Source organism: Mchenga conophoros, linkage group LG17 (genome assembly GCF_057382185.1).
Source record: "Mchenga conophoros isolate Kocher_MC1m ecotype Shallow Benthic linkage group LG17, M_conophoros_male_GT1.1, whole genome shotgun sequence".
Taxonomy (NCBI): domain Eukaryota; kingdom Metazoa; phylum Chordata; class Actinopteri; order Cichliformes; family Cichlidae; genus Mchenga; species Mchenga conophoros.
Genome location: NC_140542.1, coordinates 220,568 through 236,220, shown reverse-complemented (window position 1 = coordinate 236,220; position 15,653 = coordinate 220,568). Strand labels below are relative to the sequence as shown.

Sequence of the window (15,653 nt, the reverse complement as noted above, 5' to 3'; positions counted from 1 at the left end):
TTATAGTCGTTGTACTGTTTTTTTCATTATACATATTGTCCTCCTAACCCCGATTTACCATAACGATCAGTGATCAGTCTCTGGTAAAGCACTATGAAATGCATTTAATCTGTATGAAACTGCCTATAGAAATAAATTTGTTAGTGTCCAATAGCACCAAAAATATGTGTTTAAAATGCTATTGCAGTAAAATGTAAGCATCCACTGAAGTAGCCACATCAGTGCTAAAACATTGTGCTATTTATCTAGTGGTGGGTCTTGCATACATTAGATTTAACATTGCAACTGTTCAACTGCATGCAAAACAGTCATTTTTCACCAACTATTGAGTTTTACAAGTCAAATCAACCTAACTCAGTTTATTTGTATAACCCATTATCACACATGAAGGTTCAAAGGGCTTGGCAGACATAAACCATACAAGCAACAATTTAAGAAGTGACGTTACAAGGTAAATCATATCTTAGAGGACTCTGTTTCTCCACTCTCTAGTTTAAAAAAATGTGAATAGTTAACATTGAAATGTTGGGAGATTATGCAGTAGATTTGAATAGAGTTACCCTGGAGTGGAGATAACTTAGAACAAACATTTTTGTCAGCTCCCATGTGTGTTGCTGGCTGTTTTTTTAAGAGTACTGTGATTGGATTGTTCCAGCTGTCTTTTTCACAAACAGGGGTGGACACACAGTGAAGTCACACTGCAGTCCAACAGAGGGCAAAGTGCAAGCAGTGCTGTAACAGTGCAGTTTATCACGCTCTCTCTTGCTCTCCGTTCCTCCCTCCTCCCACCTCCTGTGAAGTCTCTCTCTCACACGCACACACACACACATGTACACAGACTTTCACTCATCAGGCTGTACATTTGACTTCTTGTTTGCAGCACCAGAGGCCGAGGTAAGCCTGTTCCTGTTCTCTCTTAACACGTTACAGTAAGTGTGCGGCAGTGTTAGCCAACATCCTGCTTTCCCGCTTGAAAGCTTTCCTTGAAATCCAGTAGCCTCTGATGCTGGTCCAAATCTCTTTAGTGGTAGCATGTGATGGATGGTAAATTCAAAACGGGGGGCTAGGATTACCACTCCCACGCAGATGCAAAGATTAACCCACTGACACATTAAGACACTGAATCCCAGGAGACGTGTTTCCACTGGGCTTTAGTCCGTCTTAAGTCATTTAATCTTATATTAAGTCTTAAAATCTTGCCTACATTGCCAGTGGGGCTGTGATAATTCCACTCATTTCCATTGCTAACAACTTGCTTTGAGAATTCCTTTGAGTGAAGTGACATGATTTTGATACAAATGTTGCTGCAGGATTCAATTCAGTGTATCTCTGGGTTGGGGTGGGAGAATGTGTAAGAAAATAAAAAAAATCTTTGTGGGGATCAGTTGGACTAAATGGAGATTAGCTTAAAGCTCAGGACAAAGGAGACTTTAACGGAGAGCACAGAATTGGACAATAGATCCTGACCACCACAACCATGGTGGGACATCGCTGTCAATTTCACTTGTGTTATTTTGTGAAAACACTTTCAATTTCAAACAGCCCGTTTGGCTGAGTTAACAAATCAAACCCTGGCTCTGCTCCTTCTGCATTTAAGAGGGAAGTCTTTCGCTTGTGAGGAGAAAAATAGAGAAATAAAGATGGCTAATCCATTTTGAAATGCCTTCCTTTAAAAGGGGAAAGAGAGGCTGTAATTGGATGTGACCAGTTTGGGCTCCCTATGGCAACATGTGTATATGCATGTGTGCGGTTAAGTCGCACACTTCCGTTTGTTTTGCTTCCACAGGCGGAGCGCGGACAAATTTAGATTGCAGCAGTCTTAAAACGTTGGAAAAACAGCCCAGAAATACATCATTGGAGAGCAGTCAGTCATTAAGAGTGTTTACCCAACCCTGTCAGAAAGGGCTCACTCGAAAACAGCAGTGCAACAAGTCCAGTTCACAGACAGTTAAGATTTAAACCACCATGCTGTATATGTATGCGTGCATTCTGAGGCCAACGGGTCCCTGAGCACAGATGTGTAAAAGCCCCCCCTCCACCCCTGCCCCGCAGTCTTTTTGGTGTGTGTAGTAGTTTGCAGTAGTTTAATGATTCTTGGTTACCTTTATGGCTGAGTAGGTTTTTTATTTTTTTTTATCTATTTATAGTAATTTTGTAACTCTATCTGATTTGTATCTCATTTTAAGCATTAGCTATCTCTTTTTAGTCCTTTTTTTGTCTTTGTGTTGTTCTTAGTCTGTCTTTATGTTTTTGCGTCCTCTCCCCTTAGTTTTTGGTACTCCGGCTTCCACCCGCAGTAGAAACACATGGAGTTAGTGTGGTTACATTAATTGGTGACTCTAAATTTCCCACAGGTGTGAATGAAAGAAGAAAAAAAGTCGTCTGTCTCTAGGTGTTGGCCCAGTAACAGGCTAGTGGTCTGTCCAGGGTGTACCCCACCTGTTGGCCTGTGGTACCTGAGATAGGCTGTAGCAGCCTATTGCTTCTCTTAAGTGGTTTTGTGTCTCTTTGGAGTCATTTCGCATCAATGTCAGCTCATTTTGCATCTCTTTGCAATTTGTTCATGTCTGTTTGCACTTATTTTGCATCTCTCTGCTGCCATTTAGTCTTTAGAGGCTACAGTAAAGCTGTCAGCTATCCTAGCATATTCATTTCTTTCATTGTTGAAGAACTCTAGATTCTCAGGTTCAGTCTTGAGCAGCTTGAGGTTTACAAATCCTGGTCCTTTGCCAGTCTTTTTTGCTTACTACACTCAAAATTGGAGACAACATAATAACAAAAAAACCCAAAAACTGTATCATTCTCCAAAACGTCCTGAAGACTTTTTTTTTTACGCAGTTCTTGGACACACAACATAACTTAGAGCTTAATTTTTGGCAGCTAAATTAAAAAAAATGTAGTTCCTTTAATGACGCAGGCTGCTGCTGCAGTAGATTATTCCTGTATGTTGTTTCAATGAAAATGCCTGTCTCTGTTTACTTTGCTGTGGTCACATGGTCAAGATAAAAGCAGGTCAACCACTGCTCTTGTCACACTAATTTCTCTTCTACTGTGTGTGGGTATCACTCCTCTAGATATCAGAGATGGGCAGTAACGCGTTACTGTAATCTGATTACTTTTTTCAAGTAACGAGTAAAGTAAGGGATTACTATTGCAAAAACGGTAATTAGATTACCGTTACTTTCCCCTAGGAACACTGCGTTACTAAAACCGTGATTTTTTTGCGAGAATGTCTCACGACAGTGACGTAAGCGAGTGCGCAGTTAGTGACAACAGCTGTGTGCAGATCAACAATGGATCACATATCGAGTGCGGGAGAGAGTATGAGCGTGCAGCGTTTAAAGCGTGGAAGTACTGACCTTACTTTGAGTTTGATTCCATAAAAAGGGACAAAAACATTAGTGTCCGTTGTGCGTGGGAAGAAAACTTCTTTTTACAGCGAAAAAAACCCCTAAACTTCCGAGCAAGCACTGAGTGCCCTATCACGTAATGGGAAATTCACAGAGAAACTCGCGGATTCTTCCATTGACCGCGGCACACCTGCACCAGGGTAAACCTCCGCCTACCACAGTCCTGCTTTACAGGTGAAAATAGAGCAACAGGACCGCTGAGTCTTTGGCTTTATTTATTTTCTGCTGTGTTTTACTTGCATCTATTTGAAAGACTGAGTGTAAACACAATTTTTTTTTTTTTTTATGTGCTGGAATGTGTAGAAAATAGGTTTAAATGTTAAACTAATTTATTCAAGTCAGAGAATGTTGCTTATAGTTTAATTTTTGTTTGATGCATAAAGTTAAAAGAATAAAACGAATAAAACAAGTTAAAAAAGAGACTTTTCCATTTGATTACATTTTGTATGATGGATTATGCAGAAAAAGTAGAATTGGGCTGAAAGATCTATCGCTTTATCACCTATTCAGGTTGTAAATCGTGTTTTTAAAAAGTAACTAAGTAACTAAGTAATTAATTACTTTTGAAAATAAGTAATCAGTAGAGTAATGGGATTACTTTTTTGGGGAAGTAATCAGTAATTAGTTACTGATTACTTTTTTCAAGTAACTTGACTATCCAATGGATTTTAAAGGGTAGACCTTTTATTTCTTTGTTCTAATTTTAATATAATTTTGTATGTGCAGCTTTTCAGCTTAACTTTTCACACTTTCACAACTGACAATAAAAATATTATATATATATAAACATATATAAACACAGTCAAACGATACCTCTCTGCTATTGCTTTTAACATGTTTTTATATATATTTTTTGCACATTTTTGTTTTGAGTTCTTACTATGAAACGGCACATTCATTGGTTGAGCATGTCAAGGATGATTCTTCTCTGAAATTCTTGGAAATTCATGAAAATTGACATAATGTTCTCTCTTTGACCTGAAAATAACAGCAAAACCCATAAACTTAAATTATTTACTGATGTCGTAGAAGATGGAAGCTGCCTTTTTGTTACTACAGGTTATATCCACTTATCCACTATATCACTGTCAATAACTTTAAGTGATGAAGAATTCTATAACTTATTACAATATTTGCATTAATGTGACAAAATTTTGATTTGTGACTTGCTGAGTTGTTAACATTATATATGGTCTAAAAATGGCGTCAAAAGTAAATGTCTAAAGCATGTTATTAAGGACAGAAAGCTACTTCGACATTTTATACTAATGTTACATGTGTAATATAGTATGAATATTAGTTGCTGTCCACATAGTGAAGTGTTAGTTAGCAAAAAGCATTTTTAGTAGTAAATCTCATCAGGTTCAAAACATTTATTTATACACTTGAAATGGATATCAACATGTTTAAAAACTCTAAGAGGTGCTACTGTCTTTCTAGAATTATCATTTTTAGTACCCACTTGTTCCTATTTTAAAGAGAAACTGAGTGAAATGACTGACTTTGTCAGCTAAATAACGGAACAGAAAACAAAGTAGCATAGCTAGTCAAAAGGTTCCTGCTGATATGACTTTTCTTTTTTCGAAATATAGGGCCAGTAATGCTTAAAACTTAAAAAAAGACCTTTGTCAAGCTGTTCCAGTCATGAGACTGAAAACAGCTCAGCCACATTTTCCATGTCTTGTCAGAATCAGTGTTTTCAGGTTTAGTGCTGATGAGTAATGAGGTTAAGATTTGGTGTTTGTGGCTCATTGTTAACTCTTCTGTGGTTGCAAGCTCAGTAAGGCTTCCGGTGACTAAGCTTTTGGTTGTCCATGACCTTGCTTTGTTTTAGCAACACATCGTGTAAAAGGCTTTGTAAGACTGATCGCATTTGAACTCAGTCCCATGCTGTGTAAGCTGAAATGCAGAAGTGCAGCCGATGTGACACAAGCAAGTCTCACTTCTCTAAATTTTCTTCAGCTATTCTTTTTTTCACCTTCTGTATCACTACTTGGGTCTTTGCAGGCAACTGTGTGACTGAAACCAACTATGGAGGAAGCACATAGAATGGATCTGACCTACATCACTGAACGTATCATTACCATATACTCCCCTCCCGGGTGTCCAGAGGAGATCTATCTGCAGAACCTATGGGAGATTATTCCCATGCTGCAGTCCAAGCATGGACAAAACTACATGGTGAGACAAGTAGATGAGATAAAGGTAGCTAGAGAAATGTTATTTTTAAAGGTAATTGAAAAGCAAACCAAACTGATTCAGAGATTTGAGAGACAGTGGCCTGCTTTTATAAAAAATTAAATATAATTTAAACAATTATGACGCTTCCCGTTCGTACATTCAGTTGTTTTACTAATTTCTTTATTCCAAAACAATATGGAAAGCATCAAAACAACCACATAACACAAATCAAATGCATACTATGAGAAACTTAAAACATTTTATTTAGTTTATCATTTTTCTCATTACACTCTTCCTTTCATTGTAGTATAATTTGTCTTATGTTTGTCTTTGTTTTCTGTAAGTCTTTGTTTTCTGTCCTTGAATGACTGGATATGTTTTATAAGTTACATATAGCTCTATATTAGGATAAATATTATAAAAGTTCCTTACTTGACCTTGCTTCCCTAATCATCATGTTCCTCATACCTAGATGCAAACATTCAGGTAACTGTAAGGTTAAATGTTAGTTAATAAATGTTAAACCACAGAAAAATCTTGTATGCAACCAGCAGAAGTGATTGATTTATTTTATCTCATGCAAACAACCCTTTTTTCAGCTCATCAACCTCTCCCGGAAGCATGACACTGTGAGCAGACTCAACCACAAGGTAATTCTAATGCACTCAGTTTAAATGTCACAATGTAAAACTGTAAGCAGGTACTATAGCGCAACTGGGGCTTTTTCCGTCAGGTTTTGGACACAGGATGGGTGGATCTCTTGGCTCCCAGCCTGGATCAGATCATCGGTGTGTGCACAGCAATAGAGAACTGGCTGAACGCCCATCTAAAGCATGTCCTCGTGTTACACTGCAGGGTAAACATCACTGTAGTCACTGACACTGGCATGTTCTCTAAAGGCATTTGTGCGATGTACGTAAGCACCTAAATTTTATTTATCCTGATCCTTTGACTGTTCCTAACAGGGAGGAAAAGGTCGACTTGGAGTTTTGGTGGCATCCTACATTCACTTCACCTCCATCTCAGCCAGGTAACACTGAATTTTTAAACAGCAGGGAAAGTTTCTGCTGTGCTGGATATTGGTTGTGCATTGGGACTAAATAACTGCACTGCCATTATGTAAAACAAAGCAATATCACATGGCTTAGGTCTCATCTTACACTAGTGTCCTTGGGGTGGAGTTAATATAAAGGGATCTAGATCACCCTAGTCATCATACTGGGTTCAGGCCATATTTGTTTATAAAATGTAGCCTGCTGTCAGTTTTCGAGGTTTTTCAAAGGAGTTCATCCTACAGTAAGATAATAGGCCAGGGGTGGGCAACTCCAGGCCTCGAGGGCCGGTGTCCTGCAGGTTTTAGATGTGTCCTTGATCCAACACAGCTGATTTAAATGGCTAAACAACCTCAACATGTCCTGAAGTTCTCCAGAGGCTTGGTTGCCCAACACCGGTCTAGGCTTTATATGAGAGAAGTGTTACACATCTCCAGGGTCAAACCTTAAGTTGGTTTTTGGATGAACTAGAGAGAAGGGAGAAACTAAGCAGGACTAAAACATTTTTGAGACCTTCTGCAACAGTGTTAGTATAAACTTTTTTGTTTCATTTTGGTGTTTGGCTTCTGAAATAAATCAAGAAACTATGCACGGATAGCTGGATCAATAAACCGTCTTTTAAAATTTGGGATCAGGCCTAAACACAGGCCTCTTCTCTTCTTGGGAGTATAACCTTACATTTTGATACAGATATTGAAGTTTTGCAAAGGATTCATCCTAAATTCTCATAAAATGGACTTCTCGGAGTGATGCAAAAAGAATATTTTCATATGTTGTTGTGTCCAAAAAACCTTTCAGGCTCTGGACTTCACATGTTGGTAATGTTATCTCTGATTACATCAAAGTGCAGGAAATGGAGCTGTGAAGTATTGCGCCAGTAGTGACATTTAGTGCTGGACATGTTTGCAGATCAAAGAGTGCTGATTGAACAATAGACAGAGGGAATAGTGGCTGATCTGCTGCGTGTCTCCACCAGGCAAAGGGCAGCACGGCTGACAGTAGAGACTTTGAACTGTGATTATGTTTGATTTTTGGGCAGGGATCCTGTTTCTGTTGGACACCAGTGAATACATTTACACCGACTCTGAGCAAACACAAGAGCCTTCATAGCATCATCATATAGCTTATGTGTGATTTTATGGTCCACAGCTGAACTATTAAAATGATGTCCTTGTTTTGCCACATCTTATTATGGCATGTTGGGAAAGTTCAATTTGAGGCAAATCACTAAAAAAAAAATGCAGAAAAAGAGGAAACTTCAGACACGTTGACAGTGCATGTGTTCCATACTTGAACACCTCACTCTTATACATATATATACACACACATCAACATGAAACACTAGAACATTATCTAAAAATGTGTCTGTCTCTCAGTGCAGACCTTTCCCTCGACCATTTCGCCATGAGGAGGTTCTACAATGACACGCTCTCTGCTCTTATGACCCCTTCACAGAAACGGTAAAGATTTACATGACTGATTCCTGGAGGTCAAAGTTCAACTGTGGTTCAACTCTAAACCTCTGCTCTGTGACCAAAACATCTGCCATTGACCTCAGATCGCATGCTCATTGATCACCTGATTGACCGTTTTGTGAAACAGTTAACATAATAAAGCTACTGAGAACCAATGGAACCAGGGAATTCAGTGAAAATCTAACTATACTGTCTTCCATTTCTAATAATGTTATAGATACAGACTTTCTTTCTGCTTTTTCAGGTATGTATGGATGCTGGGCAGCATATTAAAAGGCAGACTAAAGATGTCTCCTTCTCCATCTTTCCTGCTCTGTGTTGTTCTTTATAGTCTCCCCAAACTAAGACCAGATGGAGGTAAGCAGCACAAACAGGTTTGGCATTTTAGCTCATGCAATCCTGATTTTTTTCTCTTTTTTTTTTTTTTTCAATTAGTTGTGACCATATATTTAACCTGGGATAGCTGGGATAGCAAAGCTCATTTGTAGTTCACTATAAGATTATGGGACGCAGATATGAGCTGATTAAAAACAGACTTAAGACACACCCCAAAAAACTGAATGTACAACTCAACAAGGTAAACTTGTGCATAACTTTATGGCTTATTAAAATTAAAACAGGTGAGCTAAATAAACATTGAAAGTGAAAAAGTAGTCATAGGAATCAAAACCTTTTTTTTATACCAGTCTGTTTATTTCAGCCATTTTGACATGAAAATCTATGGATTTTTTGTTTTGGAGCGAGCCTCAAGTGGTTATTTCACCAACTGCAGTTTGTGACATTCCCTTGCAATGTAGAGGAAGGAGAGATGTGATTTGAGCCTTTATGAGCCTAGCAAGATACCCATTGTTTTAATCTAGAGATCCTCAACACCTCGATCAGATCTTTACACATAACATGACACAATTTCAAAATTCAGCAAGGTAGTGAAAACCAAGGTGAGCCTTGCATGTTATTGTAACAGAAAATGAAAAAAAAAAAAAAAAATCTGTAAATGGATTCTTAGGGTTCTCTGAGTGTTCCTAGTGTAAGGCTGTGTGCCCAGCCTGTACACCAAAGACTGCTGCTGTCCACTGTGAAGTGCTTGAAAAGTGACGGTCTAAGTCTTTACCTTGCTATATAAAGTGCCTTGGAGTCACTGTTGTTGTGAACTTGCTTTATCTGTCTATCTTTAGTCAAAGTTTTCTTAAACTACCCTGTTTAACTTGAATTATAATATCTCTGTTGATGTTGTCTCAGGATGTTTCCTGTTCTTGAGGGTCTACCAAAGTCTACAAGCTGTTTGCACGTCTCCAATTTAGTAAGAAATACATAATCTACACACAGTAAACACAGTAACCGTGGAGCTTACATAAAGCATAAGGTACTAATATGTGCATCTCATGTTCATCTCAGCCATGTTAATGCAGCTGAGACAGATCGCCTCTACATTGTGCTTCAGCCCGCTCAGCTGCTCAAAGGGGACATCATGGTGAGTTGTGATACTCTGTATATTTTGATTTTTATCAGCTAACTGATGAGCAGATGTTTACACAAGAGTAAGGAGCTATTGTTTAATTTTGTAAACAATTTTTTGAACATGTGTTGATTTTGAATTTTTCATTCTTCAAGAAATATGAACTTTCATGAATGAAAAGTTTATTAAAACTTTTCACCTGAATCGAATGCTCCCCTGTGGACTGATTTTTGAATATCTAGCCCCATGTCTAACCCCTCCGGCACTATTACTACTACTACTACTAATAATAATAAACATTTCTGTAATTGGAGGACACATCTGTGTTGCATTATTTGAATATTGCACTTGCAGTTATATGTATATATATATGGTTTTAATGGTTTATTTGTGCATCTGCATGTATGCATGAGTGTACATTTTTTTGCTTGAGCACCAACAGGACAAGTTAAACAGAACTGACCATTCTGTCTAATGCCAGACCCAAATCTATCTTTGTTTTAATCTGCCTAAATTTTAAATGTAACTTTTTAAAAGTCTTTACAAAAAAAACGAACAGTCATGTTTTATTTTTTATTTGTTTTTATTACCGTCTCACTGTCTGTTTGTAGGTGGTTTGTTATGACAAAAACAGCCGGTCAGCTAGTCGTCAGGTCGTCTTCCGGCTCCAGTTTCACACGGGCCTCATATGTGGACACGCCCTCACTTTCTCAAAGGCGGACCTTGACTGTGCCAGAGAAGGTATTTATGACCTGCTACCTCAGCCTACACACTGCCAGGTGCAGTCTTAGTGCAGCACCACTATCAAGCTTAATCAGTAACTGATAAATCTATCAGCCAGTCTGCTCTCCATCTACCTGAACTAACCCTGGAACCATATCAGCTCTGCAGGTGTGAAGGGCACATGGAAATATGCACAGAATGCCAAGTTAACTGTCCAGCTCTCTGATCTCTCCCTTAACATTCCAGATGCCCGGTTCCCAGAAGATGGAAAAGTAGAGCTGCTATTCTCTGAAAGTCCTGAAAAAATTGCAGGTAGGCTGTCTCTCACAAAAAACTTTCCTTTGATGTGTTCTTCAGTAAAGCTTGTATATGCATAATCATAATTTTAGTTAAAATATGATGCAGGTGTTGCAGTTTCTGGTGGATATTAAGAATTCTCATTGAGCCAGCTAAAGTCTTTTGATCCTGTTTAGAAACATAAAACATTTTTATATACTCCACCACTCATTAAAAGCAGATCGTTTGGCAGCTGCCATTTGTAGAATAACTACAGTACTGTTCAAAACTCCTGACCCACTCCTCATTTCTTTATATTTTTTTACGAAATAGAAAAAAGATGCAGCGCTTTATTGAAATATTTGCACAAGTATGGAAATACAGGATATAAGGTAAAAAACTGAGTTTGTGCAATTCTAATAAGCTTGGAAATCAATATTTGCTATGACAGCTTATTTTTCAACGCAGCCTGAGCTCTCTTAGGCAAGCTTGGGTGTAATTTCTTAAGTAGTCTCCAGGAATAGTTATCCTCTTCAAGGACATTCAAAGCTCTTCTTTGAACGTTGGCTGACTTCTGTTCTCTGTCGAGATGAGCCCACACTGCTTCGATAATGTGGAAGTACATTATCGAAGCAGTGTGGGGAGGCCAGCCTGGGGAGGCCAGTTCATGACTGAGAATATTCAGTTTTTCTATCCAGGTATGCTTTTACTCCACTGGCAGTGTGTTTGGGGTCATTGTTGTGCTGAAAAACTAAGCTGTTGCCAATCAGATGCTTTTCAGATGATACTGGATGGTTGATCAAAAACAGCTGGTGCTTTTCTGTTTTCATATTTCCATCGGTGTTGTCAGAATCTTCAACACCACTGGCTGAAATGCAGCTCCAAACCATGACAGAGCCTCCACCAATGAGTCAGACTTTCTCCTAAAAACGTTCTAAGGCTTTCAGATGCCTGGAAAACTATTGCTCTAAAGCACTTTGGCTCCTTGGAAGGAAAATATAAAGCAATACTATATACCAAGATACATTGTACTGTATCTTAAAAGAAATGTATTTGCAGGTCTCAAGCGAAAGATTTCTTCTTCATATAAAACTTGATCTGACTCACAAATGTACTAGTGCCAAGTTAACGCTGCATGACAGTTGCCCTAGAAGAGCATAGACATAGTGGGTCAGTACCGCACATGGGTATTAGTGTCAGGGTAGAAAGAAATTACTCATATGAAAGCATTACTCATACACAGATTCCTAGAAGTCAAGCATACTGTTAGATCAAGTCTAGTCTAGCTCACCTGCACTGATTTAATTGCCAAACCACATTTGCCTTTTTTTTAAATATATATATACACTTTTGGCTCAGCTTGTACCCTTGCAACGGATTTCACAAATAAATAAATGCTATATCACTTTAGCTTGCCCACAGTTTCTGTGTGCCTTTAAGCAACTTTGCAACTCAGCCCCACTCCAAATTTGGAGTTGAATAATTCTGGAACAGCACCAATAACATTAGCATCACCAGCTCCTTGTTCACTGTTTGCTGCAGTCTTTTAAATTTCACTGGCCTAGTGATGGAGAAAGTGAGATGAAATATTTGGTGTCTTACAGAAACAGAGGAAGTTTTTTTTTTTTAAATAGTATTTGATTGCAGCCTTTATTACAGGCATTTATAATTCAGGTCACAGAACACACTGCATATCACCACACTAGCTATGAGAAAATATGTCTTGCTACTCTTTAAATCAGTAATAAGATACAGAAAAGATTAGATTAGATTGTTAATGCCAGATCCAGAGTCAGTCTCGGAGTCATTACTCCAAATAAGTGCACATTACACATTAGTTATTATTGTAGTAATAATTCTTTACTAATTATTACGAACTAATGTGTTAAATTATTCAGTTACTTCCTGGAGAAAGTCATTTCTTACACTACTTTAGTGTTACTCTGTAACAGGACATGAAATGCGCCGTTGTATAATTATTAGTTAACAGTACAAAAATTATGCTAGAGTCCCACACACTGACACAAATCTCTATCCTGAGGATGAGGGCGCACAAGGTCTTTCTTTTAGTGTTTCTATATCAACACAAACCCCAACAGCAAAGTTGAAAAGCAGCACAAAGAGCACTTCACAGCCATCCTCACAGCGACTGTACTGGAAATGGTAGCAACAAAGTCCTACTGCTACCTGTTACCTGTTTGAGTTTAGGTGATAGCTGCTTGTCTGGGGTCAGCATACAGCTTAACTCTTGAATTAAATTGATAATCCAAAAAACATGAAAGATACTCTACTGTGATATTCTTTTTTCATATATTACCAATAAAAGTAATAAAATAGTGGAATTTTACAAAGAACATATCGATGAGAGTTTCCATGTTAAGTTAGATAGTAACTCTGTATTATTACATTTTTAATGTTTAAATTACTAAAAATGAGTAATCTTTGTGTTGATTGTGCATTTTGTTGTGTAACAGCTCTTTGCTTTTGTATATGTGTTTGTGAGCTGTCATGAAGTGTGGAATCAGAAGAATGCAAATGCGGTAATGCGGTAACCAGCAGATTAAACCAAAAACTAACCTTTAATTAAATCTGTAATGCAGTAAAGCAAATGTCCACAGAGGGAAAAGTCAAAATCCAAAATTCTGCAGAGAACAGGGAGCAGATGAGGAGAGCTTAACAGATGATCTGAAAAAGAACAACAGAAATTGGCTATAAATACACAATTAAAGGAACCAGGCAGGGTTGAAATTAATCAAGACAGTGATGCAAAAGAAGCAAAAAATGCAAGACAGAAGACTACCTAAATAAAAGAGGAAGTGAAATAGATATAGACAGAGACAAGAACTTTATAGAATGAATAACCTGAAGGCCCACACAGAAAAAGCACTGAGGGAACAACTTAAACTCTAGCATAAGGACTACATTAAATGTATACTTCCAAGCGTTCCTGCAAAGTCTCACAATTTGACAAGATGAAATCCAATGGTGATGATAAAACAAGACACTTAGACAAGTATTGCAACCAGCTATACAACATGCCTACTTGTAATTTGTTTGATTGTTGTGTAGCCCTTGATGACATATAGATAACCTTTTAGAGTTTTCATTTTCATTTTTTCAAGCATCAGCGCTGCCATCCAAACAAACTATGTTTAGTCATTTGCTCCAGAGCTGCAGTTAGCTAGTCAAATCACATTATAAATATGTTCCAAGAGGAAATGAAAAAGAAAATGAGCTCTGTGCTGTACAGTTAGTAAAGGATTGCTAGCTTTGCTCATGCTAATGGCTAATAAAAACTATGCTAGATCTTTTTTGGGGGTGTTTCTATGGCAATCATACCAGCAATGATATGCCCCAAAATGTCACTTATCACACCCATCTTTAAGCACTGAAATATATCTATCATAACTTAACTTCAGTTAGCTTGGCTTACAGACTGGTCAGTCAGCAACCTAATGGCAACATTTGGACTTTGTTCTAAGTTTTAAAATGGTTTTCAGTAATAGCTCTCCAACTTTGCTTTGGATTTTGGCCAATTTTCTATTAATTTTAAGTGAAAAATAAGTGGCAACAGGTCCTTTTGGAATTCAGGTTCATGACAGTGACCCCAAACACATTGCCAGTGCAGTAAAAGCATACCTGGATAGAAAATCACCCAATGCAACACTGTCAGTCATAGATTGGCCTCCCCAGAGCCTGGACCTCAACATTATCACTTGAAAGTGAACCCAAGATCCAAAGAAGAGCTTAGTAATGCCCTTCAAGATGCCTGGAGAACTACTGTTTTTGTCTCTCTGCGATACCCCTCAGATATTCTGACTTTTATTTTCTTGTTTGGTGAAAAACCTTGAAAAATCCAAACATGTAGCCTCTCTAATTGATGCAGCAAGACTATATTCATATTATTTGGATTAAAAGGCTGCACCAGGCTTCAATGTGTCTTTAATTCAAGCAGACAAGACAGGAGTCAAACTGAAGAATAACACACTCTGACACATTGCCTGTGAATGAAATGATCGGTCAGCCAGGTGGGGGCAGTGTTGGACACCACACCGGCCAAACTGGCCATCATCAACTGTAGTCACACTCCTTTCCTCTCAACAGGAAGCAATACACAGAGATATCACACACACACACACACACACACACACACACACACACCTGACAGGAATTTGGATTGTAGATACTGTGCACACAGGAAAATATATACAGCCGGACTCACAAACACACACATCCAGACACACAGATCTTAATGAGCTGATAGAAATCAGAGTCTAACCCAAAATAAGGCTCACAGCAATATTTGAAGCAGATTTGCTGCAGGATCGGCTGTTGGGGATTTGCCCTAACACCAGTGTTTGAGTGTCTTGTTGTTGTTTCACTGACTCCTGACCAGCACTGTTTGTCATGTGCAGGCAGAGAGCTATGGCACAATGGACGCTCTGTGACAGTGGACTATGACACCTTGGACCCTTTGGTTAGACGAGACTCTTATCAGGACACATCTTGTCTAGAAACAGGTGAGGTGTATTTTAATATTTCTTAATCAGAAATTCCCCACATTCTTCTCCTTCTTTCAGTTTCTTTTCCTGTTTTTTGAATTTCTGTACTTCCTCTGAATTTATTATTACCCAGGGTTGAACAGGATAACATTTTATCTGAATACCCCTTTTGGGAGATAGATTAGCTTGTCTTCACTGCTTTAACATAGTATATATAAATACAACAAGAAAAAAAACAATAAAGCTATGTCTGTGATAGAGAAATAGTCGCAAAATAAAAGTAAAAATAAATACATTTAAAAAAAACGTTACACACATCTAAGCAGGTAGTGAACCAGTAAAGATGCAATTTCCATATGGGCAGATAGCTTTAGTACCTGCTTTACAGCCACCCTGTCCAATGTTACAAAATCTAGGATTACATAATCCCTCTATATCGTGCTCATGTTCACACAAAGGCTTTTAGTGAAATAAAGCAGACCAGTATAAAGCATAAAAATATCTGGGTTAACTTTGTCCAAAGTGAGAATTTGTGATTTATATTATTCACCCATTCACACACCTTTGTACAAGCCCTT

The 15,653-nt window shown here is 38.1% G+C and overlaps 1 protein-coding gene across 5 annotated transcripts in view; it reads left to right on the top strand.

Annotated features, from left to right (window-relative positions):
• The first annotated feature begins 786 nt into the window (after positions 1-786).
• LOC146554773 (tensin-3-like) overlaps positions 787-15,653 on the top strand; it is a 50,594-nt gene continuing 35,727 nt past the window's right edge. For 3 of the 5 annotated variants that reach the window (XM_085251154.1, XM_085251151.1, XM_085251150.1), the window contains exons 1-12: positions 787-894; positions 5,418-5,591; positions 6,191-6,241; positions 6,325-6,447; positions 6,557-6,621; positions 8,020-8,103; positions 8,363-8,475; positions 9,358-9,418; positions 9,514-9,589; positions 10,186-10,315; positions 10,544-10,609; positions 14,989-15,093. In XM_085251154.1, the coding sequence (XP_085107280.1) occupies positions 5,442-5,591; positions 6,191-6,241; positions 6,325-6,447; positions 6,557-6,621; positions 8,020-8,103; positions 8,363-8,475; positions 9,358-9,418; positions 9,514-9,589; positions 10,186-10,315; positions 10,544-10,609; positions 14,989-15,093 (1,024 nt within the window). In that variant the 5' untranslated portion in view covers positions 787-894; positions 5,418-5,441. Of the gene's footprint in view, positions 895-5,417; positions 5,592-6,190; positions 6,242-6,324; positions 6,448-6,556; positions 6,622-8,019; positions 8,104-8,362; positions 8,476-9,357; positions 9,419-9,513; positions 9,590-10,185; positions 10,316-10,543; positions 10,610-14,988; positions 15,094-15,653 lie in introns of those variants that run through there. The other 2 variants (XM_085251152.1, XM_085251153.1) reach the window with 2 other exon arrangements.